The 27712-nt window shown below is 39.0% G+C and overlaps 2 protein-coding genes across 5 annotated transcripts in view; one reads left to right on the forward strand and one right to left on the reverse strand.

The window, feature by feature from the left end:
* flrt1b (fibronectin leucine rich transmembrane protein 1b) overlaps positions 1-11965 on the forward strand; it is a 51509-nt gene extending 39544 nt beyond the window's left edge. For 2 of the 3 annotated variants that reach the window (XM_055034151.1, XM_055034152.1), the window contains exons 2-3: positions 493-1456; positions 5392-11965. In XM_055034151.1, coding sequence (XP_054890126.1) covers positions 5412-7598 — 2187 coding nt within the window. In that variant the 5' untranslated portion in view covers positions 493-1456; positions 5392-5411 and the 3' untranslated portion in view covers positions 7599-11965. The remainder of the gene's footprint in view (positions 1-492; positions 1457-5391) is intronic. The other variant, XM_055034153.1, reaches the window with a different exon arrangement.
* macrod1 (mono-ADP ribosylhydrolase 1) overlaps positions 1-27712 on the reverse strand; it is a 168760-nt gene that overhangs the window by 131221 nt on the left and 9827 nt on the right. The gene's annotated exons all lie outside the window — the stretch shown is intronic.

The raw sequence follows: 27712 nt of genomic DNA on the forward strand, positions 1-27712 counted from the left end.
GCTGCTTGTGCCCTCACCTCTGGCCCAAAGTCAGCTTGGGTGGGCTTGAACAATAGTAATGCTGGTGTAAATAACACAAGACCAGATAATCAACCAAACTCCCTTACCTGGCAAAAATAAAATAAAACAAGCAAAACTTAAGCTTATGTATGGAAAGCTTATCAAAGACATGAATTTGAATTAAGTTAATATGAAAAAATCTGAAATAAGTCAGAGATGGTTTGTGTTTGTATCAAGTTGAACAGTTCATTTTTTTGTTAATGTAGGTGTATATTTACAAAGTTATAAGTATTTCTGATTTTTATTATTACCACTAACATTGTTTTCAAATATTCATATCATATTATTGTTAAAATAAATGGATTAAATAAATCCATAGCTAAATAACAGCGGCAATAAAATACTAGTGAAGCATAAAACAAATAAATACTTTTTTCAGGCTTGTTTCCTTGCTCTTCTAACATCTGTTTCCAATCTGCTTTGTCTTTTCAGATGATTGACGACCATCCCAACCAGCGGCTGAACTGCTAACGTGAAGGATTTTAAAGAGACTGCAGTAGAACTCCTCATTGGAGCTCCATACCTGCGCTGCTCCAGGTGGATTGAATACAGAAGTGAATATTCACTGAATTTTCAGATGATTGTGTAAACTAAAAGGATAGTTGGACTAAACTGAGGGACAGCGGAAGAAGCTCTGTTCATCATATCCTCTTAACATCTTAACTATTGTTATCATCAAACTGTGACATTTAAGTAATTATCATTGTGCTTGTAAAACCTAAACAAGAGATCAGATTTTCTCCTATGAGGACTATTTGCTGCTTGTTCTCATCTCTCTCCCCGCTGCGCATCAATTAAAATTACAACCTGCATCTTCAAAGCGAGTGTGACATGGTACTGTACTATTTTAGCATGACCTAGTGCTTGCATGAGGATCCAGGATTGCTTTTGACTTCCAAGAAGGACCCTTAAGCTTCCAGCCATCTTCTGACTGCCTGCCTGCCCGACTGTAGCATTTGGGTGTGGAGGGGAGGGTTTGTTTCAGAATTAAACCTCTGGTCACTCAATGAAGATGACTTAAGTTGGCAGGCCTGAAAGCTCCATAACCAGAAAGAGAGAACAAGCTTGGCAGGAGGACTAACACCCATCCAACACACACAAATGTGGACGCTGTGGAGGCTTTGAGCCATGCTGATATTGCTACTTGTGGAGCCCTGGAGAACAGGCTATCATCATCCCTATCATCATTCACCCAAGCTGAGGAAGATTCAACAGCCCAAAGGAAAGAGGCTACACATCTGAGCGATTCAAAGAAGACTGTGAAACTGTGCTAACACAGAGAGATCCAAAGCAGCATCCTCAATCACACGCACAGACACTCTAATACTCCTCTCCACAAATCCCCGATACAGGAAAAACAAAGCTGCGGCGGACGTGAAAGACAGAGACTGAGCAGGTTAGAAAGCCCTCGGCAATCACACTCTGGGTCGATCAGACCTTTTACACACACGTCTTTGCTGTGCTTTCATCACATTGAGATTCACTACACCTACGGGTCGTTTCTGCTGCATGATAAGAAAAAAAAATACAAAGACACACAAAGGCTCAGTGCTTCAAGGATGACCTTTCCTAGAACCTGTTTTAACTGTGGGGCATGTTGGTCTGCACACATTAAGTCAAAAAATTGAGGTGCGCCAAGAAACTGGTTGATTATACAATCCACTAATCCTATCACTGGTAGATCTCTTTTCTGCCATCATTAAATACGCCACACCTAAACTGTCTTCAGTGTAGAACTCTTTGTCAGTATTAGTGAAAAGATTTCCTGACTAAATGCAAAAATGCAGGTTTCAAGTGAAAATTTAATTTATTATAGAACACAAATGCAAACCAACCCGGCCCATTGTGAAAACTGATTTTCGCGCTCCTTATAGTAAAACCTGCCATGAAATGTTTGCGATAGCTGGCAAAGAGTGAAGAAAATTTTGTTTGAACTTTGTTTTAATCCAGCCAAATGAAAGGGTTTTAGAACCAACAGCCTGTTTCACATCTCGGTAGAATTTAGGTATGGACCCTAAATAGGCTACCCCAAACCTTTTTTTTTTTTTGGTGTTTTGTTTTTAAGCATTTAAAGACTGACTTTGGGAAATTTTTATTAACACGCTACAAAACACAAGTTTGTTTAAACGTGATGGAAGGAACTGATGATCCGACAGCAGAAGTCATGATATAATAGATTTCAGCAAGTTGTCCAAAACTGGAGGAAACAAAGCAACACCACAGATCACACTACAATCACCATGTTTGTAGACGTAACATTTTTGTCCCCTTGAAATGCTGTTATACTTTTTCACAGCTCTATATGGCACTAAATCTGCTCAAATTTGAAGCTAGACGCAACTCGTTTACTTTGAATGGATCTTGCAAAAATTAAACAAGTATCTGGTGATACTTGTTTAATTTGCTATAATCTGTAATGTAAAAGAAAAAAGTAGATATTCTGTTCTCTTTAGTTGGTTTTATTTGTACAGAAACTTCCATCCCAAACCTTTAGGATTTTATTGCATTAGTATATTAGACAAACATTTTATTTCCACACACTTGAATTAGAAAAAATCTATACAGTAGAGAAAATATACTTTGAAAGCTTGACTTATATTTCTTAAGGTGAATCCACTAAAATCAGTTTCTGTATGTCAAAATTTGCAAAATTGGAGACACAGAATCTCTGATCAGTCCATCTCTACAATAAAGATGAGGCTGAGGAGTGAGAAAGAGGATGAGGGAGTAGAAGTAAGCAAAGGAGGTGGTCTGGTGCATCCAGATCTCTGTTACTAAGGAAGAGAGGAGACGAGCTGAGGAGTTGTAGGCAGGGAGACTAAACCCCTTCTGATTGATCCAATCTCAGTGTGCAGGAATCAACAAACAACTGGAGAGGAAACGATAAAAGAGGATTAGAAGAAAATAGAGACAGTGGAAGAGGACAAGGATAGTTCTGTAAACAAACCTTAAAGTGGATATAATGACAAGTCATAAAGGGAAGGTGTGCGGACGAGAGAGGAAGATGGTGTAAAAGAGAAAGAAGCAGAGAGGCGAGACAGCAAGAGATCGAATAAGGGATGGCGTAGGACAGAAAATCTGAAGATCATTAAAGCAACATGTCGATTGGAAACCTTGGCATGTGGGCGAAAACACACAAACAAGCTTGTGCCAAGAGGATATTTATGAGAGGGAAGTGGAGATGTTGTGGCACTGAAACATATGCTAGTTGATATTCATAGAGCATCCCAATCTGGTCTCAGCTCCTACCTTTACACTCCCTTTATGTGCCTGTGTATATCTGTTGTACTTTTTCTGTCTTCCAAACACAGATTTGAGCTAAAAATAAGATTATGAACAGAGAAAGTGAAGACAGGGTTAATGCCAAATTCTGTGACACAGACACTTTTTCGCCCTGATGTATCTAATACTGTGTCAGGCAGAGACAGAAGCTGGTTGTTGTAGATACAGATCTCTGTCACATTTTCACAGAGACATGCAACAGAGGCATATAAAAGTACCAAACACAGCTATTTTTACACCTATCTACCAGAAAAAAACAACACCCAGTCAGGGTTTGGATCCATTCTTCTTGCTGCAGCGAACTCAGCTGATACCGACTTCAGTCTTCACTGCCAGAAACTCATTTCCCCTCTCCTCCCATGACTGACTGTCCAAGTCTCCATCTGTCTCCTCACCCCCTTCCAACCTCTTCATTTCTTCTATTGTCGCCATCTCTTGTTTGCTTTGCATGAATTTTGACTGCAGCCGAAGGGCAATTTTGCATCGAGCACAGAGTTCACACACGAACACACATGTACGTATACAGAAGGGGGGCAGAAAAGAAACTTGCCTTTGGAGGATTTGTTTATCAAATGTGCTGTCAAATCATGTCAGCCCTGTAATCATCAGGGCACATTTTCCAGCCGCAGGCTAGCTGAAGACAAAGGGTTTATTGCTTAAAATGTAATTCCAACAAATTTGTTACTGTACATCGCTCCAACTGCACATATAGTTGCACTGAATTGGAAAGCAAAGACACTATATTACTTGAATTGTAAACATTTATGCTATTAAATTTCAATCTAAATATTTTTTTTGGGGGGGAGGAGGAACAAAACCGTTGAAACTATTTCAACGGTTTCTGAATTTTAAATCTTGTAGATCATTGAATATATGAAAGACAGCCTTAGTTAATCCAATTCTTAAATGAATACATTTAATTTAAATGGAAACAGTTGGCTCTATGTAAAAAATTAATAAGTAATAACCACACAAGCCGCAAAGTAACTGTTTAAGGTTCCATTAAACCACAGTAGCAGTAATTATTAACAGATGGAGGAAACATGAAACGGGGGGAACTAACCTAAGGTAAGAGGTAGTTCTTAAGATAAGGCCAGATTCATTTGGAAAGCTTTGTTTACCTAAGAACTGAATTTTTTTTTTTTTTTGTGTGTGTTTTACATCTGTAAGTGAGACAGTAGTTTTTAAGAGTGCTTTAATAATATTTCTCTGAATGATAAAAGCTTCCTAGACACACTTCCAAGTGTGTCTGGAAAAATTTACGAACAATAACCACTTGATGAAAATGTGCATTGTACATGTTGTAGAATTTAAAGACTGCACATTACGTGCACTTACTGCTCAGTATGGTCATTAATTTGTGTTCACAGTTCACAGAATGGTCATGACCTCAGACACATTATGAATCAGAGTAAATCTTCAAAAATCTGTGAAATTAATGTTTCTTTGTTGAGTTGTTATCCTCCTTTTCTGCCAGGGTCAGATCTAACACTGTCACAGCAACTTTGATACTTTTGTTTTCAGATCTATCAACTGCGCCACAGCCAATTAATCTAATCTCCTTCTCCCTGATCTATCCTCCATTGCATTTTTGTGTCACGCGCTCCATTTCTGTTAACCTCATAGAAAATAAAGCCCTCTTGCCCCCCATTTCAACTGTCACTGTCCAATTTTCTCCATTTCTGTTGTCTCTTTATTTTCTCCGATTCTTATGATCTTTATCGCCGGTCAACCCACTCCTCGTTGAACTCACTGGATCTAAATGTCACTTTGTCTTCTACTTGGACGCTCTGACCCATATAGAACTGGACAGTTTCTCTTCAGGGCATCTGACTATTCTATTCCCAACTCCTTTCAACTCTTGAGTTAAAAGGCCTCACTTTTAGCCAGCAGGTGGGAATTGAAAACTGAAGTGACGTCTTCTGAGCGTGACGTGCAACATCTGGTCTGGGTTTTTTTTATTTTATTTGAATGTAATATGTCAGTACCCCTTTGGCTTAAGAATGATTGACCTATCCTTGAATTAATATAGCTTTTCCTTCTCTTCAGGTCAGGAACCTTTCACCAACATGGCAGCCGAAAGTCTTGCTGAGCTCCGTGATTGGCTCTTTCTCCTCCTCCTGGTCCTCACTTTATTGGCTGAAGTGCTGGAGCTGGCGGCAGCTGCAATCGCCATGGAGACAGGCGAGGGAGATGAGGGAATTGTTTGTCCCTCCGTGTGTCGCTGTGATGAGGGCTTTGTCTACTGCAACGACCGTGGCCTGAGCATAATCCCTCCGCTGCCATTAACGGCTGCTATCCTCTACTTGCAGAGCAACCGCCTGAGCAATGCTGGGCTGCCACAGTCACTGGAACGCAGCACTTCTATAAGAGTGATATACCTATATGCCAACCAACTGGATGAGTTTCCGATACACCTTCCTCCATCCCTAAAGGAGCTTCATTTGCAGGATAATAATATACGAACGTTACCGCGATCAGCTTTGGCCAAGTTACCGTTACTAGAACGTTTACACCTGGATGATAACTCAATATCAACAGTTAGCATCCAGGATCGAGCTTTCTCTGGGACTCCAAGGTTACGACTGCTGTTTCTGTCTCGGAATCACCTGTCGAGCATCCCAGCAGGCCTTCCCGCATCACTGGAAGAGTTGCGACTGGATGACAACAGGATCAGCACCATCCCAACGCATGCCTTCCGTGGTCTCTCCTCCCTGCGACGTCTGGTCCTGGACGGAAACCTGCTGGCCAACACACGGATTGCAGACGATACCTTCTCTCGCTTATCTAACCTGACAGAGTTGTCGCTGGTCAGGAATGCTCTACAGTCACCGCCAGTCAACCTGCCTTCAGCTCACCTGGTACGACTACACTTGCAAGACAACGGGATGACCCATATTCCGAGGGCAACGCTGGATGGGATGAAGCGCCTACAAAGGTTGGACCTGTCAGGAAACAATCTAACCAGTCTGCCTCGAGGGATTCTGAGAGACACCGAAAGCCTGGAGTTACTGTTGCTCCGGGGAAACCCCTGGAACTGTGGTTGCAACCTTCGCTGGCTTCATTCCTGGCTGCATGGCCGTGGTTCAGCAGTGACAGTCAGAGGCCTTGTCTGTCAGGGGCCAGAGACTGTACGGGGCCAGTCGCTCAGAGATCTAACATCACTAATGGAGCAGTGTGAAGGCCCCCCAGCAGGTTCTAGTCCTGGAGAAGTGGTGAACCCAGTCGAAAAAGATGGAGGAGGTGAAGATGATGTTGGAGAGAGTCAAGTAGTCCCTCATGGGACCACCACAACTGCCCCTCTATTGGTCCCCACACAAGGTTCTCTCTTCACTCTGCGGCCTAAGTGGCCAGGTCTCATTATGCCCCTGCCTCCAGGGGAAGGTGGACAAGTATCTGGAGAGGCCTTTGAGTTGACTGTTAAACCTCTCTCTTCAGACAGTGTCCTTGTGAGTTGGCTGTACCCACAGCCAGCACCCTCCTTCCGCCTGTCATGGCTAAGAATGGGAAGCAGTGTGGCTCTGGGCTCAATGACAGAGACTTTGGTTGCTGGAGAGAAGAGGCAGTACCTCCTTAACCAGCTCACTCCACGTTCCCGTTACCTCATCTGCCTTCTGCCACTGCGACAGGAGGCCTCTTTTGGGGGATCCAGCATGGGCTCATCTCGAGCTAGCAGCATGGACATAGACAGTAAAGACTCAGCTCCAGCCTGTGCTCAGATAGAGACTGGAGATGTCAGCTCTGGAGGGGACGGTACAGACAAAGAGGGACAGGACTCTGAGCTAACAGCTCTGCCACTAGCTGGAATTATAGGAGGTGCCACAGCATTAGTGAGCTTGCTTCTAATCTTTGCCATCTTCTGCTGGTATGGACAGAGATCAGGTTACATGTCTGGGGACTCGGGTTCATACAGCAGAGGTCGGGGTGGGAAACATTATGATGACTACGTAGAGTCAGGCACCAAGAAAGACACTTCCATCCTGGAAATCAGGGGCCCTCCTGCAGGCTTTCAGATGACAGCTATGGCCCATCAGTCACTGCAGCCTAAGCTGGAGGATGTTACATACATCCACACCATTTTCCCTTCCTCCTCCTCCTCTTCCTCCCAAGCTAATGGGACCTACCGGAGCAGCCATGGAGCTGGAAGTCTCAATGGCACTATCCTCAGCCAAGCCAGCCACCATCATGTCACTTATGGCACCAATCGTGGCTACAGAGAGGGTGGCATCCCCGACATAGATTATGCCTACACGTGATGACAAAGGGCACACTCCCTGAGCTACCAGAGCCCTGTTCGCTGGTGGCATTTTGCCCTTGGTTTCCAAAGTACCCTCTGTGCCTCTGATGGTTCGATTCTGATTGGTTTGGTTAGTAGATGATGATGATGATGATGGGACAATGTTAATAAGCAACAGAAGTAAGAGTCCCACTATACTCTTCTGCTGTATCCTACAAAATACAGTAGGCTTTTCTCTCGGCACTGCTTATTGTTCTAAATGGTTATGTTTCCTCTTTTGGATATCTCAGTGTCTTTCAAACGTACTGCTCTTCTCAGCTCATAATAATACACGGTAAATTATTTGAGGTTGATATACTAGGCTTAGCTGATTTAGCAGGAGATATATTTATAATACGAGGAAAAGGCACTTGATGTGTATAGAGATAGCGCTCATATCTTCCTTCTAACTGTAAGCTCTGTGCTGTATAGATAAAATGGGTGACAGAAAGGAGAAATCAATGGTTGTCATAACCCACAGATGACAATGCATCATGGCTGACATGAAAAGACGTGTTCCTTGCTCCCTTCTTTCCTCTGGTTTACTTCTCCCCCCACCCCCTTTTAATTTTTCCATCTTTCCGCCTCTTTTTTAGTTTTGTTTTCCTTTTTTTGGAGCTGAAGCTCTTTTCCTTTCATTCGTCTCGTGTCTTTTGTGGTGCTGTGAGCAGAGGACGACTTTGTTCTCGCCAAAGGAGCTGACAGCAGTGATAACAGCTCTGACAGAGACGGGAGACACAAACCACAGCATGGGTAGACTAATGAGTGGGAAAGAAAAGGGGGAAAGTGTGTGCGAGGGGGTGATGGATAGATGGGTGGATGGAGGAAAAGAAAATAAAAGACGACAAGGGGAAAAAGAAAAGGGTGCTGTTTGGGTGGGGGGATGTAGTCTCTCTGAGAGGTGGCTTGCTTATGGCAGAGAGTGAGGAAGGAGAAGAAAGACACAGGAGTTAAGTTAAAAAAGGGCGCGTGACCAATGAAGCGGCAGGAGGCGAAAAAGAGGACAAAAGGAAAAGAAGATCGAGGGGAAGAGGGCTGACAACTGGAATAATGTGACTTCTTCATCTTAAAAAAGGATATAATTTTGCCCGCAGCGTGGCCACTGCTTCCAACAAACATGGGCGTTAAAAGACTGCATGATTCTGTCAAAAACTTGATTGAACTTTGTTTGATTTATAGAGCGGAGAACATTTCAAAAAATAAAACAAAGCGAGGTAGAAGGTAGAAAAACAAAAGGCAAAATAATCTCCAAGCAAACAAGACAAAAAAAATACTCTGAATTAAGAAGAACAGCATGAACTCAGTTTTTAATTCGGCTTGGTCTTATTATTAAATCATCTTTCACACAGTAATGAAAGAAACTAATCATGCATCTTATAATAGTAACCCATTTATCTTCAAGAGTAAGGCCAAACTTTTTTTATTTGGCAATAACTTGGAGCAACAGATCATTTTGTGAAGGAAATTACAATGACTGAGCTCTTATTACTCACATTATGGAGCTTGGGGTTGATTAAAGATATTTGTTTTCTTTCTGTTGTTTTTATTGTGATTCAGGAAAAAGAAAGAGGGGGAACATACTCATAAAAACTATCCATTATATTAAATGTGATTTTGCATTCTGATATTCATGTGTTCTACAGTTGATCATACAAAACCCCCAGTATTGTTGGTTGATCAAGTACTATTGGATATTAATTTAAAAATAAACACACTTCTCAAAATACAAAGTTTTCAAAAATGTTGTGGAGACATCATAATAAAGTAGGACTTTTTCAGTTTGTTGTGTTTCTCACAAGAAAAAAGGGGCAAAAAAACATTTTAGCACTGTGTGAATTAAAAATGTCCACAGTCTATGTTGGAAAAATAAACACAAAGATCCCCTGAAGACAGAATTCAAAAAGGGAAAAACTGAAGTTTCTCACCAATACTGATGTCAAAATTCAAAATGGCTGCCATAAGGAGGTTAGAGGGAGGAGTTTATCTATTGAACATTATTTAATAGTGTTTGAATGGACAAAATGCCTAGATAGGTGTAAGCTTATACTGCCAAAAGTAAGTAGTGTGTAGTTAGTGTCCACACTGATTACTGTCCACTGATTAGTGTGGACACTAACAACAATTGGTATAGCCTAATAGTTTTCTGACTTGCAGCTCAAACATGGATCATGGATGCACTGGGTTTGAGGCCTTCTCCAGATGCAAGTTCAGACTTCATAAGTAAATGAAGTGCAGCTTAAGTGGCCACTTTCACTTTTTCTTGATTCTTTAAACATTCCCAATTTCTCTTTTTATGTAGTATTTCATTATAGAGCAATGACCTTGAACAGTTTTATGGACTGTTTGGGCCTTCAAACACTTCACACTTTTAATACATTTGAAAGTGACACCAGTTATAGAACCATGGATATAGTAAACCAACCCCGTCATATTTTCTTATGTGATCTTAGATATGTTCAGACACTAAATATAGAAATTTTAAAACAATGGATTTCATTTTTAATTAAAAACACAATATGACTGTCCAAGCTCCAAACTTAGGATGCTAAGTTTCTGTAAACCAGATATTTACATAGAATTTATAAATAAAGACACAAATTTCTCTCACAGTAAATCATTTGAAGATTTATCTGTTTCAGGTCAGTTAGTGATGCCAAAGTTATTTAATATTTAAGAAATTCCAGAATAAAGAGGGTTTTTTTAGGCCTCTTTTTAATTTTCTTTTTCTAATTCAGAAGATTACAAACATTTCTCTTTTTTCCATTTGGAAATAATGTTTTTTAACAATTTCATTTGTGAAATATTCGGACCTATTCTCAAAATATTTTAGTGTTTTGCGAAGACCACTAAAAAACTTGGACTCTGTTGTCTTCATGCCATTTTATGGCAACATGCTTAGGGTTACTGTTTATTGAAAATGCGCACTTTTGCCCAAGCTTTCTGGATGATGTCTTGACATCTTGCTTTAAGATTTCCGAACAATATTACCCTTGTTACACATAGAATTTACATGAATAGCAGATTATATGTTATGTAATCTGTGAGTCTCCAGTCACCTGGGAAGCGCCAACCGTCCTCTTGCAGCAAACCACCCAGGCAACATGATGGCTGCCACTCCCATTGTTCTCAGAAGGATGGTGCAAGCATCAAACCTTTTAATCCAAATGTGACTTCAGTTTTAAATTCAGACCTCAGAAGGTTAACATTATTGTTCCTGAGGGCATATGCAAAGTGTAATTTTTATGTTTGTTTTAAAGTAATGGTTTCTTCGTCTGAGTGGCCTTTCAGCCTATGTCACTTCAGGACTCTGGGAAGCAGAACCCATATCCTTCTTGAAAGTCATTTTGACAGGGAATTCCCCTGATGTTTACACTTAAATATATTTGTTTAAACAGATGAATGTTGCACCTTCAGGTCTCTGGAAATTAGATCCAGCGTTGAAGATTTATGGAGACATTTAGCAAATACTGTATGAATATCTGGTGTTTTCCTAACTGACCTAAAGCATGAAAAATTGAGGGAAAACGGATGTGTCTTTGTATACAGTACATTTACACAAATGTCTTGTTTCAACTTTACATTTCACATAAAATGGGAAGATATTACTATACATTTTGGATTATCTAAAATTGCAGCCTCAATTAATTTAGTAATTAATTGCAGAATACATTTTAACTTGTATTTTTTTATTAAGCTAAAGCACTGAAAATCAGACAGGTTTGTTAACCTAAATTATTTAAGAGGAGCTGATAAAGTGTTGGCAGAGAAACATTTGTTGACTCAGGATGTCCAGTTTTATGGCCTTAGATAAGCATAGAAGATCTGTTAACAGCCCGACCGCTTCACTGTGCATCTCAACACCAACACGTCCACAGGAAAGCAGCCCCTGCTCTCTGACTGCCTCTCACTGAGCCCACTAATAGACCCAAATGCAGGAGGAACTTTGATGGAAAATCATTTTTAAACAGCCAGATTTCCAGATAAAAGAGAAGGGAGGATAGAGAGGAAGAAAGGAGAAACTTAGATAGAGCCTTTAAGTGTTGAAACCCGTTCCTTCTTTCTTTTGGTTGTACTCTTCTGATTTTCCTTCCTGTGTTGCTGTGTATCAATGATAATCAAGGAGCTCTGGTGTGTATTTTTTAGTTTCTTTATCTCTGTATTTTTTTTTTCTTAAAATCAATTTTTGAAAGAACAGTAAAGCTACCATTCATTCTTTCTAGAAAATCTTTCCTTTAAAAAGATGTGATAATGAAAACACTTATGTATAGACAAAACCGAGTGCAAAATGCTGTTTCATTTATTGATCTGTCGTCTTTTTTCTACGCGGATGAATAAAGACTTGTGAGAGGAAAACCAGTTTTCTGTCTTCTGTGTGTGTTAGTATGAATTGGGTGGATTATGAAAGTAACAAAACGAAGAACATACCAAAAAAAAGGCACCATGGTGGCTTAAAAAGACACACAAAAAAATAAAAAATTCAATGGTAGACTGAGATTATTAATATGATTTACGACGAGACGCTGCAAACCTTGTTAAATCACACACACTGGATGAATACATCAGCTGCTTTATGATTCAATTTGGAGGAACCCGGCAGACCGGAGTGAAGGCACGCACTTATTTAAGTTTGCATGTGTGTTGTATGTTTCAAAGAAGCGAGGCTGCGTGTGACAACGCTGCCCTGCAATGTTTGGGTGAAGACATGCCTCTCATTGTAAGTGAGTGCTAATGCTCGTGTAAGCATGGATCAATATAACGAACGCAGTAAGTGTCCATCTTTGACTTACTCCTTGTGATGGGCGTTTGAGACGGAAACACGCAGAAAGCATGAAGAGATCGTTTCGTGTTCAACAGCTGAATTATTCGACAGATTGAAGGACGTGTAATTATTATACTTCTGTGTTTGAAGCTCACTGTACATTTCTCTCTTTGCTCTTAACAACAAAGGCCTGAGATCTCATCAGTCACTGTGCAGGCCTTTTTGATTTTACTGTCAAAGTCCATTATTGAGCATAAGGCCCTCCAGCTTAATTATTCTAACTTGCATTACACCCGAAGAATAAGATGCACACCCAGAGACAGGCGTGCTCGTCGCTTCAGTCTGAAATTTAATCTCACGCTGCCACAAATGGGATCAAAGGGGGAGTCTTCCATTAAGTTACATCTACTAACACATCACTTTTCTTAAAATAATTAATCTGAGAGAACGACTGCTGCTGAAGCACAACAGCAATGTGTCACGTTTCACTGTTTTCCTTTTAAATTTATTTCATTCTCCGTGTGTCGCCTCTTTGCTTTTGACAAATTGGGCCGCTGATGTGCAGGAGAGTGGTTTAACTTTGTGTTTTCTGCACTACCATGTTGTGAAGGGTGATTTAAGGCTGCACAGTAAGGTAAAGGAACCCTCTGGTGTTTGCATGGATAATAGGCCTATTTAGTTAAAGGTCAATTTATTCCCCTAAATGCGCTTGTTTCAGGGTGGTCAAACAAATTCTTGATCCAAGTATTTTTGCACGGTTAGTTTGAATGCAAATTTTCCCACAAATTGCAGGTATCCATCAGAAAAAGCTGCATGGCGGATCACACATTTGCATTTTCTTTTAGACTTTGAATTTGAAAAACAGTAGTCTACAATGGCGCACAACAGTTGATGAACAGTTTAAAAAAAATAAGGGCACCAAACTACAGGCATATGAATATATATTATCAAATGGGTGTGCGGGTGTGTGGGCGTGTGCATGTGCGCAGGCATTTTTGTGAGTGTGCGCGTGGTTGTGTGTGTGTGTAGTAACTTCCCACAGAACTGTTTGGAATCTAGCATTTGTTAAGTATTATAGTCAAAGCGTTAACACTTTGATTCCTGCGGTAAATTAAAAGCCACTGGATTAATGTGGTTCTATTTATTGTGAAATTATAGTAGAGCAAAATGCTTTATTAAATGATGAATGTTTCCTCTAACTAGCATTTTCAATTGTACGAAAATTTTAATGTATTCTCTATATATTTTTTCCCCAACTATAAAAATATGAAGGCTCAAATTTTCGGCAGACCAAATGTGTGTCATTCTTGAGCAGCAGTCGGGGGACGGACAAAATCAGCAAAGGGGTCAGAAACAGCACCCAGGCCACACTTTGGATACCCGTGACACTGACCATTGTCCCTTTTCTAATATCTTTTGAATGGATTTGAATCAACTTTCACACACAGTAACTAAATCAGCAAAACAAAATTATACATTTGTTTGATCAAAACTCAAGTTGTGATGTTCCAAATGAAAAGGAAAAACTGCAAATTAAATACAAATTGTTCTTTTCCTTAATTGAAATTCAAATTTAGATTTTTTAGATAACCCACTAGCATTTGAGAAATTTATATTCCATACTTTACATGACAATGTAAAAACTCAGCTAGAATTATTCCCTCTATTGCAGGAGCTGGTAGATAATGTCAACAAACTTCTAAAAAGCTAATCCAAAGCAGAGTGACTATTACATTTATTTTTGTGCCCAAAGTCACTCAGTGTGACTTTGATTTTTCCTCTTCCTTGCGGCCATCACAACCTCTGACTCCAAATAGCATCTCTGTCAAATTAATGTTCTGTTTTTTTATTATGTCAAAACATCTTTCCTTTGTGTTCACCCTGAGTCATATTTTTTGTTTACTTTTCACAGGATCATCATATAGTCTTCCTCAAAATGCATTTTCGCCAGACAAAAGACACATTCATTTTAAAATAATCCATTGTTGCTTTTGCTGTGTTTATGTCCTAAACTGACAGGATAAAAGGTGATTCTAAAGAAGCGTGAACTAGCAGGATAATCAACACTGACAGGTTTCTTTTCACACAAACACACAGAGAAACAAGTGACACACCTCAGAGGGATGAAGTGATACAACAGCAGCAACAACAAAAACTTGAAGCCACGGTGGTCTTTTGTAGCTTTGGATGGAGGGGACATGAGCAAAATAAACAAGGCAGGGAGCAAAGCAAGATGGCCTCTGGGGCGCTTTGACAACACAAACTGTATAAATCAGGCTGCCTATCAGAGAGAGAGACACTTTAGTGTCACTGTTAAAAAAAAATAAAAATAAAAAAGCCTCTAGTTAAAAGTAGAAGCTGTTCCAGCATAACAAAACTGGCCTTTACAGTAGCCTTCCTCTTTTCACTTCAATCTGCTTAATTCCGCACTGCACTTTTTCTAACCTTGCTAGTAGGCAAAAGAGAATAAGATACTAAAGAATATTAAATACATTTATAACTTTTAAGTATTCTTTGCACTGCTTCCCTCATTATCATACTGGTCTTGAGTGAGTAGCGTGCTCTTCTCTGCCTCGTAGTTTAGTATAAACCCTTGGATATTCATTTTCATCAACCCTCCACATGGTTAATCCATAAGGAGAGGAAGAACTCCTCCAAAGCTTTCACTGAAAATGACCCGGCTCTCCTGGGCCGGACCTCCCAGACACCTTGGCACGTCTCCTTTCAGGAAACTTGTGATTCCTCTGGAGCAATAACTCTCAGCCTTCCCTTCAGCAGAAGTAGACAGATCTCAGCTCCAAAAAATTAATAATTAAATTCCAGGAGCACCGTAAATTATTCATAGTGTTAAAAATGCCAGACAGTGAACTGAGAACAGAGAAGAGCTTCGGCACAAACACTGACAACTCACTGCCACTTGCTGAACTTCACTCCAAAATAGAAAACAAATGAGAAACACAGACGTGTTAATAATTAAGACTCCAAACCATACACTAACTGTCAACTTTTTGTCAACATTTAGCTGCAGGCACAAATAAAGTGGATTTTAAGTTAAAACAATGATTAGATCAGCTTTTCTGATTCAGTAAGTTACAAATAATTAGTTTTGACTAGTTTTTTATTTGTTTTTTGGGGGGGCTGGGGTTTACCAGGTTTGCTGTACGTAAAAGTTTTAGTCATTCTTCTTTTTTTATCACCTTAAATCTTATTTTAAGATGTTTTTGGTGGCATAATCCCTCCATCACCCACTGGCAGGAGAACGTTTCGAGTGAAACAAAAGGGCTGATTGGTCACAAAGGCTGGTTTTAAACCAAGTCAGTAACAAGGTTTAAAAAAAAAAAAAAAAAAAGTGAAGCCAAAAGATGCACCCAACACTTCCTGTGCAGCCGCGCCCCAAACCCCCAACCAAACCCACTCTAACCCAGAGGCAGATGGGCAGTTATCGAGCAGCGTGCCAAAAACAGGACCCTCTGTCTCCAGACCATCATTCAGCCAGCCTGGAGCATAAATATATTAATGATTAAAAATAGCAAGCAATGACAGAGTTGGAAAAGGCAAGAAATAAAAACAATAATAACTGAAAATGTCACCGAATTTTTCTTACTTTTCAATGTTCATGAAAGCACTAGGATGGAGACCGACAGACCGGCAATAAAGCAGTAGAGGAAGATGTCATCAGGTGCTGCTAACGGATTGAGATCTGGGCGTTGTGACGGCTGCCCCAAAAATATCAATTTTGTCACTTTGTAACTGATTTTGGATGTTTAGCTCATTGTTTATTTGGAAGAATTTATATGTGCCCAAACTTCAAGTTTCTGTTGGATGTCTTCAGATGTTGCTACAATATTTCCAAATAATGTTACTGCACCAAGAAAAACCAAAAAATCGTGAATCAGTATATTTTTCTCCAAATAACTTGGAGATGCGCCTAAAATAAGAGGTCCACTGTAATCCTAACTAAGTTAAGACAGAAAAGATTCAGTGTGATTTAAAGTCAGACAGTATAAGAAAACATCTGGTTAGAGCTGTAAAATAAACGTCAGCATTTCCCTTCTGTTACAGCTGGTGCACCAATTTCAGAACAGATACCACAGAAAATGGCTAATTTAGATTTATTTTAATAAACTCAGACTTGCAGATTTCTTTGTGTTCAGATATTTACTTGGTTGTTTGTTCGTTTTTGCATATCAAGCATTTTCTTGCAAACAGCTTTCCAATTATGCTCTGGTTAGGCGCCAGTGCGGTTCTCTAAAAAGCCCCAGCATACATTGTTGTAAGAAGTCTGAGGTGGAGTTTGACTTTGGGTTCGTCGAAATCCTCTTGTAGAAACCAGCATGTTTTCTACTCAATATTTTTGAAACTTTCACTCATAACACACTTGGTGGGATTCATTCTTGTATCGATTTGTGATTTGTGTGACACTGCTCCCTTTTCTTCCCTTTCTTTGTCCCCTTGGCTATAGCCTGAACTCAAAGGTCTAATTATAGAGAAGTAGCGGTGCAGCGTAATCAGTTTTAATATGGTGAAAGAATACTTAACACGTCACTGTACGACAAACAAGTTAATGAGATTCTTCCTGTTTTAGGTCAATGAAGCTAAAAATGGAGGCGCTCTATTTGCTTTTTCACACAGCTGTGCTCCTCAAAACCAACAGATCAGCCCATCAGTCAGTCCAGCTCTAAGGGCTGGACAATAGCAACAACAGGATTTAAGTGGATAACAAGCTCCTATAAATAGTCTTGTAATTTCCTAAGCTCTGATAATGCAGCAGACTCGACAGCACGCACATCAGGCAACATTTCACAATAATGTCTGATAGATCGCAATTACAGGATGGTAATTGTGCACATTGTGTGCCGTGTGTACTCCCTGTACCCTCTGCATGTGCGTGTATGCAATTATGTGACAAAAGCATCATCTGTGATGAGGACATGTGAGTACACAAAGAGCCTCACTTGTCTTGTCTTCGCGAGCTGAGAGAAGAAAAAAAGAGGAGGACGAGGACTCAGGTCTCCTTTAAAGCTCATTTTGGAGGCTACAGTTATACGGACCGTGTACTTAATTCACTAAGCCATTACTAAAAAGATGAACGAAAATTGAGGCTTAATGTAAGGCTGCTTTATACTTTATCATTCAAATAACACTGCCTACAATGAGGATAATCTTCCCCCAATGTGTTTTTAATTTCCATGTCAAATTTCCTTCTAATCCCAACTTCGATGTCTCAGTTTAGTCAAAATTATTTGCACAGCTCATTTAATTAATGATGGATGCAAATAATTAAGGTCTACATAGGAAACATCCCTCATTAAAGGTGGAGAAAGAAAGTCCTAAATCTTCATAAAACTTGCTGGAAAACTCAATTCACTCATAACTGGAAATGCAAACGCTGCAGAATAATCAGAAGATTAAATGAACAAAACAAACAGTAAACGAAATGTTACTTCTTCGTGCATCGGTGGCCTTCGCATGAAGCTGGATCTTGGAAATACATCTCTTATGACTGCTTCTTTTGAGTTTAAAACACAGCATGACCAGACAGCAGTTTTCTACATTTCTGATCTACTTTATTGAGCTTCTCTATTTTACCTCATCTGATCAATGAGCCCCCACTGTTCGCTGGTCACAGTAAAGGTTTACATCAAGGCTTTTAAAATCCATGTTACCAGACAATTCGGGTTTATTTCTGGCCATAAGGTTATTTTTTGTTGAGTTATTTTAAAAAAAAGTCTAAGAAATTGTCTAATTGGACAACTTAAAGTCCAATCATGTTAATTTGTTGTTCAGTCAGAGAAGTGCCTTGTGTTTGTTGACATAATCGTTTTATGAAATGTAGAAATCACAAAGGATATGCAAAAAAAAAAACACAATATTAAAAAAAAGAAGAAATTTCAGCTCCAAAGTCAAATTTCACTGTTGGGCTTTTGTGCAAAGTTATTTACATAATCAGCTCACCTCTCTCTGGTACAGCAAGCTAAAGATAATTGTGAATAAAATTTATTTTAGGACACCAGTTCGTAGATCACTGCTTACATGGCGTCTGTCATGACAACAGTTTCTCTGAACACGTGTACAGCCTTGAGGTAAAGTGATATTACCAGCTTCTGTGTAGCCAATAGATGATTCCTGTTTTGCAAGATAACAGTGACTCAAAGGTTTTGTACAATTGCTACAGTCACAAAGTTACAGCTGAGAGGAAGTGCTTTGAGTCCCAGTCTTAGGTGACATACGATCTGTATAAATGTTTCTTTTTTCTTGGCTAAATGTTTGGTCGCTATTTATATATTACAGTTTCAAGTTAGATCAGATAATTTCCTGCAACGTTTTTCTCCTGAATAAGTGTTTCTGGCGAGTTCGGCTGCCTGATGTTGTAGGAGTATTAATGTGCACGTCCTGTGCAAGTGATTAAATCTGTTTCACTTCATTCCATTTTAATCATGTTTAGCTGTGTAGATAACAGCAATGTGAAATTATATGAAATGTTAACCTGACAAACTCATAAAAAATATGTGCAATTTTTAAATGAAATTAATTTTAAAGCTACAGTCCCCAGTATTGCATTTTAAGAAATGTATGTGATTCATTTTCCTCTAGCACAGGTTTCATGACTGAAGTCATTTTTAATTATTTCCAGTTCAATTTCATCATTTTAAAACAAAGTGAACAACCATCCTTCTTGTTATTAAATATATAGAGTAATATGGGTTTCACTTTGTCATGTATAAACATATAATTTCAAATATATAAATAATAATATTTATTAGTAGTAAGTGCAAACTAAATCACTTATTTGGAGAAAAATTTATATTCTAAATACTGTTACAATTTGTTTATGGGTTACTGAAAAAAAAGTAGTATGTGGCAAACATTTATGTGCATTTTCGCACTTTTTAAAAATTTTCTTTAGAAAAACAGAAAGGGGTTTCTCATAATAACATGGATGTGTAACTTACAGTTCTGAAACTACAGGTGGCTTTTCATGCCTTGCAGTGACTCTAGGTAATATGTCCAAAACAGCATGAACCCAGCAGTGTTTTTTACATAAAGCTAACAAAATAACAAGCTTTATGTTTTTTTAAAACTGCTTTTATGCAATATCAGGATAGAGTTTACAAAATTATTTTTTTCTTTAGTCATTCCCCTTGACAATTGTTTTATTCATCCATCCATCCATTTATTTTATGTACACCCTTGTACCTCGTGGAGTCAGGAGGGGTGCTGGTGCCTTTCCAGCTAATGTTCTGGGCAAGAGGCGGGGTACACCCTGGACAGGTCACCAGTCCATCACAGAGCAACACAGAAACAAACAAGACATACAACTATGCATGTACACACTCACACCCAGGGAGAATTTAGAGATACCAATTAACCTGACTGTCATGTTTGTGGACTGTGGGAGGAAGCCGGAGTGCCTGGAGAGAACCCAAGCATTCACAGGATAACATACAATCTCTGTGCAGAAAGACCCCGGGCCGGGAATCGAACACAGGACCTTCTTGCTGCAACTGCATCACTTTGCAGCCCACAATTGTTTTTATTTTATTTTTTAATGGTTGGATTTTCTGTAGTAGGAGAGAGTAAAGATGGCTCTTTAAGATGTAAATGGTGCTGACCACTGAATTAGGATTATCTCACAACCACTGGTCATGTATAGAAATGTTTCAGCAAAATCAAATTTTAGGCATTTGTAACCTTGTTCTCATTTTCAGACATTTGTAACCTTGTTCTCATTTGTAGACATTTGTAACCTTGTTCTCACTTAATTCTAATGCATAATATTTTAAACAATTGTTGAGCAATAAAATCTATATGGGTTAAGATGTTGGGATATTAGGCAAAGAACTTCTCAACGCAGACCTTGTATTTTCTGCAAGTAGGAGGTCAGTTGTCCTGAAAAGTTATAGTTACCACTAACAGGTATACATACAGAATTGGTTCTCTTTCGTAAGTACAGTTCCACACATTCTTACACTTAACTTTTCAGTTTCTACCAAAAGGAAATGCTAAAGAAAACTATGTAATCTCAGCCATTTTAATTGCAAGCAATTGTTCAGTTCTTACCTCTTTGGTGCAGTAAGAAACAAAAAGTAAAAAAGGTGGGACACAACCAAAATCATTTGTTCATGGTTCATTTTATCAAGAACCCAGTTTTTTGTTTGGCTTTATAGCTTTTTTTATTACTGTTGTAATACTTTATTTTTATGTCCGAGTTCCAAATGTTTTCAACATCGCTCCATTTTGTTCTCCAAGCAGTTTAGGTCAAACTCGAGCTTGAAAGTTACTATAAACCAAAGCAGATTTAAGTTCTTTAATTGCAAGCTATAATCATTTATTTGTACTTCAAATGCCCGGCAGTGTCCAACGAGTATGCAAAACAAACTCCATCAATAGCTTCTTATTCAGTGCGGGTGCCATCATTAATGTCCGCTGGGAACCACAATTCTACAAAACAAACATTTGAACGCAGCATTTGCCTTGTTGACAGAAACTCTGATGGGCAAAGTGCTGATGACCAAGCTGCCTCCTTTTCCCTTTTATTCCCTCATTCACTCCATCTCCCACATTGGCCCAATCAGGCTAATGAGGCTCGCACTTCCTCCATCCCTTCCTGCTTGCTAAAGTGCCGATTGATTGGAGGGGTGGGAAAGCTTTTAACGAGGGAGGGGTGGGAGAGAAATAATTAGCACAAATGAGCTTTTCTGCAAACTCCCCCAATTTGGCTTTTCTCCTTCTGTTTATTTACTGACCCGGAGAACATTAGGGATTAACTCTCTGAGGATATGTTAACTTCTCAACGTCAGTGTGTAAATCAGCGTGATGCTGCCAATTTCTTTAATGCCACTTTTCGCAGAGCAATGATGTCTGAGCTCAAGAAACAAGGTGAAAAGCGACAGGAGAAGACGCAGTTCAAACTAAATAAATTGAGACACAAAAAGAACACTGGAGCATTCCTCGTACCACTGAGGCAATGAACCCTGAAAATGTAAACTTTTTACTTCAAAGTGAACATCAAGCCCGTTACCAAATGACCAGTAAACCACTCTTTCTGACTGTTTTCCATGATTAACTTAGACAGGTCAGGACAGAACAAAACCTAGAGCAGCAGAACTCTAAAAAAAAAAAAATACACACTGCTGTATAGTCACAATCCCCTACAGGCTCCAAACTTCACCCATGGCAAAGACACAGACAGGCGAGGACAGAGTGGACCTAACGCAACCTCAATGCAGCGAGAAACACTAAGAAACATGAGTGTTAGTGTTCACACACATCAAAAATGCCAAAATACAAGAAAAGAACAGAAACCTAAATAGAAATAAATCTCTGTAAGAATCAGTTTTTAACAACAGGGCCCAAAGCAAACAGCAACATCTCTGAACATTATTATTTTTTCTCTTAAATGGAAAGCTCTACAGAAGACTGACTTTATAAAAACTACAATAATTATAAGACAAGTAAAAATAATCATAACAGATTTGAACAAATTTCATAAAACGTGATGTTAACAATAACAACAAAAAAAAACATGTGCAACAAGTGTTAATTCAGATGTGAGCAGAGGAGCTTACTAATCTCCATTTACACCTGACATCTTATTCTGTTGTGATAAAATCAGAATAACTGAGACTGAAATCAGTGACTAATTATTTTGGCCATAAAAATCCTTGATTAACATAATTATGTAGCTTTTAGCTGCAGTACATAACTATGTAATTTTTACAAAAATATTATTTTACATATTTGTTCAAGCTATCACTCTGTCTGTCGTGACACTGCAATATGAGACAGATAATCTTTCTGTTTCCTTCCATCTGAAAAAATGCACACTCGTAGTCAAAATCAACCAAATCAGAACCAGGAGGAGAGTCTTAGTGCTGTCAATCAAGCATGTGTACATGCGTGGTTCAACTATGTGACAATGTGACAATGGTGGTTCAACTACTTACTATTTCAGGAAAACTGTTTATCCATCGTTTTTGGGAACCATACTAGCCTTAGCATCCGCTCTGCCGCCGTTGTATTCGATATTGAGTTAAAAAGGTCCAGAAGGGCAAGAGAGGCATCCATCTCCTCAGAGACGCTCTCCATCTTATTCCAGGGAAATGTATGATGATCTGTCAGGGAGTTCTGGGTCTGTTCTCCTAGTTAGACATGCCCAGAAGGCCTCTAAAGAAAGGCGTCAGAGGGACTCTTGATCAGACATGTGAACCATCTTAGCATTCCTTTTGATGGAGAGGAGCAGCTTCTCTACTTTCCAGCAATGATGGCTTCTCACCTCATTTCTAAGGCTGAATTGTCTGCTGCACTGCCAAGACTGTATGATGTCATATCAAACATCAATACCTGTCATCTAGGGTCCACCTGGTCAATAAAGGAAGCTGATGAAATCAGTTTCTTTCCAGGATCTTGTTTTTTCCATCACAACCAAGGCGATGGAAAAAGCATCCATATCTTTTGACCAGACGGGAGGGTTGGGCTTTAGAAAATCCAATAAATTCATCGCTGAACACAAAGGCTTATTCTTCACCATGATTGATCAGAGCTAAACCTTTATTGCAGTTGAGGCTCCAACCCCTTTATGCATCTATGGCTCCATCCAGGAACAAGACACTATAATATTTTAACTCAACTTAAGATAAAGATTCACAAACCTGAGCAAACTGTTGACTCTTTAGGAGAAACCATGGCCTCAAACTTGGAGCAAAAAAAATCATAAAACATTACTTTGGCCTTTTTACATTCGATCTCAGGACCTGGACTGAGTATTTTTCTTTTTTTTTTTTGTCAGAAACAAAGAAAACAGTCAGTTTCTCTGTAGGTTTGATTGATAAAATGTCTAGATCAGATACATGTGTTGTTGAAAATGTCATCACCACTAGTCCACCACACAAATACTGCTCTGTCCCACAGCAACTAAATATAACCTTAAGATGAACAGGAAGAAGCTTTTTTTCTCTGGCTGGTCCAAAAGAGACTTTACAGGTGATGCCTATAGAGTTACTTGCACTTCTTGTTGGTTCACTGCTGTGTTCTTCAGTTCTCACAGAAATCATTGAAAGAAATCGCCACCTCACCTCCTTTACCAGTGGGAGCCTGGATGATAACGTGCTTGAACGACCCTGATTTTCTAATATCTCTGCTTGATAGCGTACGATTAGAGGTCATTTCAACACTACTTTTAGCTTGTTATGTCATTCTGAAGGAATATTTTGTGAACCCCAGTAAGTTTGAGTATGTGGTTGCAAAAAACAACTTTTAAAAATTACTTTTACATATAAATACCAATAACCATAAATATTCTTTGAATCCCTTAAACACATTGACATTAAGACAGCTGGTTTAAATCATAGTTTGTAAATTTCTGGCAAAAACAAGGATCAAAATTATAATCAACAAGCAGAGTATGAAATGTAAAATCTAACAAAAATAATGCCAGACCCATTAATTTATCCAATAAATACATTTAGAACTACTGATGCAATACAAATTTGCCTGGTGGGAAAAAAAAACAATTTCCGCCTTACTTTAGTCATTCTCCTATTAATCAAAAAACAAAAGCAAATCTAGAAATCCGCTCAGCCATTTCACACCTTTATGTTTTTACCTCTTTCACCTTTTATTCAATTTTGCATATCGCAATGTAGTTTATAGGCCTAAAGAAACCTGATGGCATTCTTATGTGACGAACTAGACAGTAACCCAGCAACTGCATCTTACTTTAATGGATAGTAGAAAGAAGGAAGTGTCAATTGTGTTGCAAGGGCTTTGTTGACAGAACATCATATTTTCTCTGAAACTGAATTTGCATCAGCAATGCCAATTTGCCTCTGTAAGAGCTTTTGTATACAAGCATTTGACAGGTGTGTTATAAGAAGCTAAGCTGCCCATTATCAACTGCGCCACAAAACACCCAGTCAGCTCTTTGGGGCTACTGCTATAGGAACCGGAGCTAAGAAGGAGCAGTAACTACAGCAGGGAAAAACACTGCAGGTCACCAGGGATGTGTAACCTGTTCTGCTTCAGAAGAGCAGCATATGAGCTAACTTTACCTTTCAAGTAAACAACACAAGTCCGGCTTAATTAAATTTTACAGATGTTAAAAGCCTGGCCGAGCGCGCCACCACAAACACACAAGACGCTGATAATTTTAGCACCTGTTCTAAGGCGTCCTAGAAGCCCGTGGTTTTCCTCCGCAAAAGCAAAGTCGGAGTGACATTTTGCATCTTGTAATATGAGCTCGTCCTAAGAGGAGCTGACAAGCGCTCTGGGGTGGATATATGGTAACTGCAGCAAACACGGAGACAGAGAACATACGCTGCAGGGCCTCCGAGACCTCAGCTGCAGGAGCAGTCTCTGTTCTGGGATTTCCAACAGAGCCTTAGACCCCTGTTACTAGTGAGGCAGGGTGGATCACAACAAGCAGCCTCCCCTGAGTGAAACCTTAGATAATTGACTTGGTGACAAACTGGCAATACCTGAAATATAGCCTTGAAAACATTCATTACTGAGGCAAGAAAAAAATACTACATCTGGCTACAACTTGATTACCCTCTGAAAACGGCTACATGTGGATACTTTAAACAAACAGATTAACAGATTAAACACAGAGATTTGGTGGTTTTCAGAATAAAAGACTTAATTCTTGACCTGATGCTTAAAAATCCTTCATAAAGTGGGTATGCATCAAAATTTACTATTGCATGTCCAGTTTTAATCCAGTAAACAAAGTAACTCCAATGCAGGTGAACTCTAAGAACTTATTTTATTCTCACAAAGAGAAATTTAGGCCAAGCAGTTGTGAAAGTAGGGCCGTCTGCCAGGCCGATTTCTGGCGCTGAGAATTGCGATAAGCCACAGTGACAAAGCCAGCTAAGAATCAGTGAAGCCTTCCAAAAGGAGTGTGACGCTGTGCTGCTGTAGAGTAATGCTCTCATAAGATGCTCTACCTGCAGAGCCAAGGGTTTGTAGGTTTTATCCTCTTAAAAAAAGCTGGGGAAAAAAAATCACCAAACAGGATCAAAGAGCACATCCTCCCCTCCAGCTGTTCTGGTAGATGTCCTGCTGCTCAAGACCATTTATTCATGGCTTCCCAACAGTCCGATACCTTCAAACCTGATAAACACGAAACCCTCTACAGCTCCTGGTCATCATCCAGCATAGACCTCATAGGAATCAATAAAATATCCTCCACCAAGAGATTTATATTTAATCACCCAAGTAAAATAAAAGAAACAGTAGGATTCAAATATTAATGCTTATCCCATGGAAACCTCCATCCATCCATCATATGTATTATTAAGAACTGAGTGCATACTGACAGATTTTCTAAATCATTAAATCTAAAAGATACTCTGCCCTCCTTTTCAAACAAAATAACTCTTTTGAAATATCAAAATTTTCTTCTAAGTGCTAATCTATAAAGTTTTAATTCAGTCCAGGCTATTTATATATCACTACTTTACAACAGATGTAATCTAAAGAGACTTCTCAAGACAAACGGTTCCAATTTATTTGCAATTATAGTGAAGGTAAAAGGTAAAAGTAATTTTTCTTTATATAGCACATTTTCAGCAACAATGCAATACAAAGTGCTTTACAAAAATTAAAAGGAAATACAATCAAAATAACAAACCACAAGAGAGAGCAAAAGAAGAAAAAGCTAACAATGTTGATCCAAAGTAAATAAACTAGATATTCCTATTCAAGGATGGTAGATAAGTATAAGTAAGTATCCTCTGGTCTAATTTATTTTCTGGTTTGGAAGAATAGGGGTCTAAAAAGTAGTTGTTAAAGTAGTTTTTCTGGATTCCAAGTTTTAATCTATGTTCTGGGTTGCTAAATAAGTGTAAGTATTCTCTGGACTTTCTGAGTGTGCGCTAAATTTGTAAAAGTAGTGAGTACTCCACAGTTTCGAAATAATAATAAAAACTAAATGTTCCTGTTCTGGAAGAATTTTTTCTGGATTCTAAATTTGTCCTAATTCCTTTTTTGGGTTGCAATAATAGGAGTCTCTCAGCATCTAAATAGTGAATACTCTACAGTTTCTAAAATATAAGCTACAGAGTGACTAATAAACTAGTCGCTGGATTCCAAGTTTGTTCTAATTCCTTTTCTGGGTTAAAAGTGAGTATTCCACAGTTTCCAAAAAACTGTTTTAATCTAGTGTTACGTTTTTGTTCAAGGAAGCACAATGCGACTTGCTGCCAAATATACAGAACAGCCAACTTGCACTTTTTAAAGTAAAATATACTTTGACTGGTCAAAGAAAATTTTAACTACCCAGTCAAATATTTTACTCGTCATAGTTGTGTCACCGCTGTGGGAGTGCAGACAGAGACACGTAAGAAAGCTTGAACTGATACACAGCATTTCTAAGGAAAACATAATCAGTCAATCACAAACAAATTAAACACAACCAATTAAAATCAGATTCTTCAAGAGAAAAAAAGTGCAAAAGAAAACTAAAGGGAAAGCAAGAACATCATATAGATATGAACATTTGAATTTGCAAGTTTTAGGAATATTTAATGCATATGGTACTACACTGCTTTTTTTCCCCCTCATTGTACAATTTTAGGCCATGTATAAAAACTTCATGTTGCAGCTTCATCAATGAAACTGCTTCTTAGTAAGAAACACATAGAGAGAAACCCGACATAATACCTGGTTTACTGTAAGGATTAATTGTTGGGTCATTTGTGACAATTTGCTATGTGAACTGTACTCTTCTCACTGTATTATGTTTGGTATTAAAGAATGTTTGGTGATCTGAAATACATGAGCAATTAAATAAAGCAAAAAAATATATAATTCTGGTTGATAAAACACACCATGATAATTTTTTATGAGCAGCAAACTATGACCGACTAACTCAATGTATTTAGGAGAATTTCAAGGTTAGATATTGTACTCTCCTGTCCTTCTGCTGCATTACTTTCTGACTCTTACTGTCCATCAGCATACCAGTGCTGCCATCCGTCCGTCCATCTCTGTTTTCAAGGTTTCTTATCAGCATGGGAGGTTACAGCGCAGTCCAGAAGACACTCCAGCTTCCATCCTGTCTGTCACCTGCCGTCCGGCTCTAATCTTGTATCTCTCAGCTGTTGCCACACTGAGAGGGTTTCCAGTGCCAACCAACAGCTTTATCTCTGACCAACAGAGGAGAGACCCTATCTCCTGCCTACACATTCAGTACATATGACAGCACACCTGTGCCGAAAAAAGACAACTTCAACGGACAAAACCCGAAAAACACATGTGGACAGATCTGCACACAAACACAGAGGTAAGACGTAAAGTTCTCGATAAACTCAGGAAACATTCAAACAGACTCT

The sequence above is a fragment of the Poeciliopsis prolifica genome, unplaced genomic scaffold (genome assembly GCF_027474105.1).
Source record: "Poeciliopsis prolifica strain line A6 unplaced genomic scaffold, Auburn_PproV2 SCAFFOLD009, whole genome shotgun sequence".
Classification (NCBI taxonomy): Eukaryota; Metazoa; Chordata; class Actinopteri; order Cyprinodontiformes; family Poeciliidae; genus Poeciliopsis; species Poeciliopsis prolifica.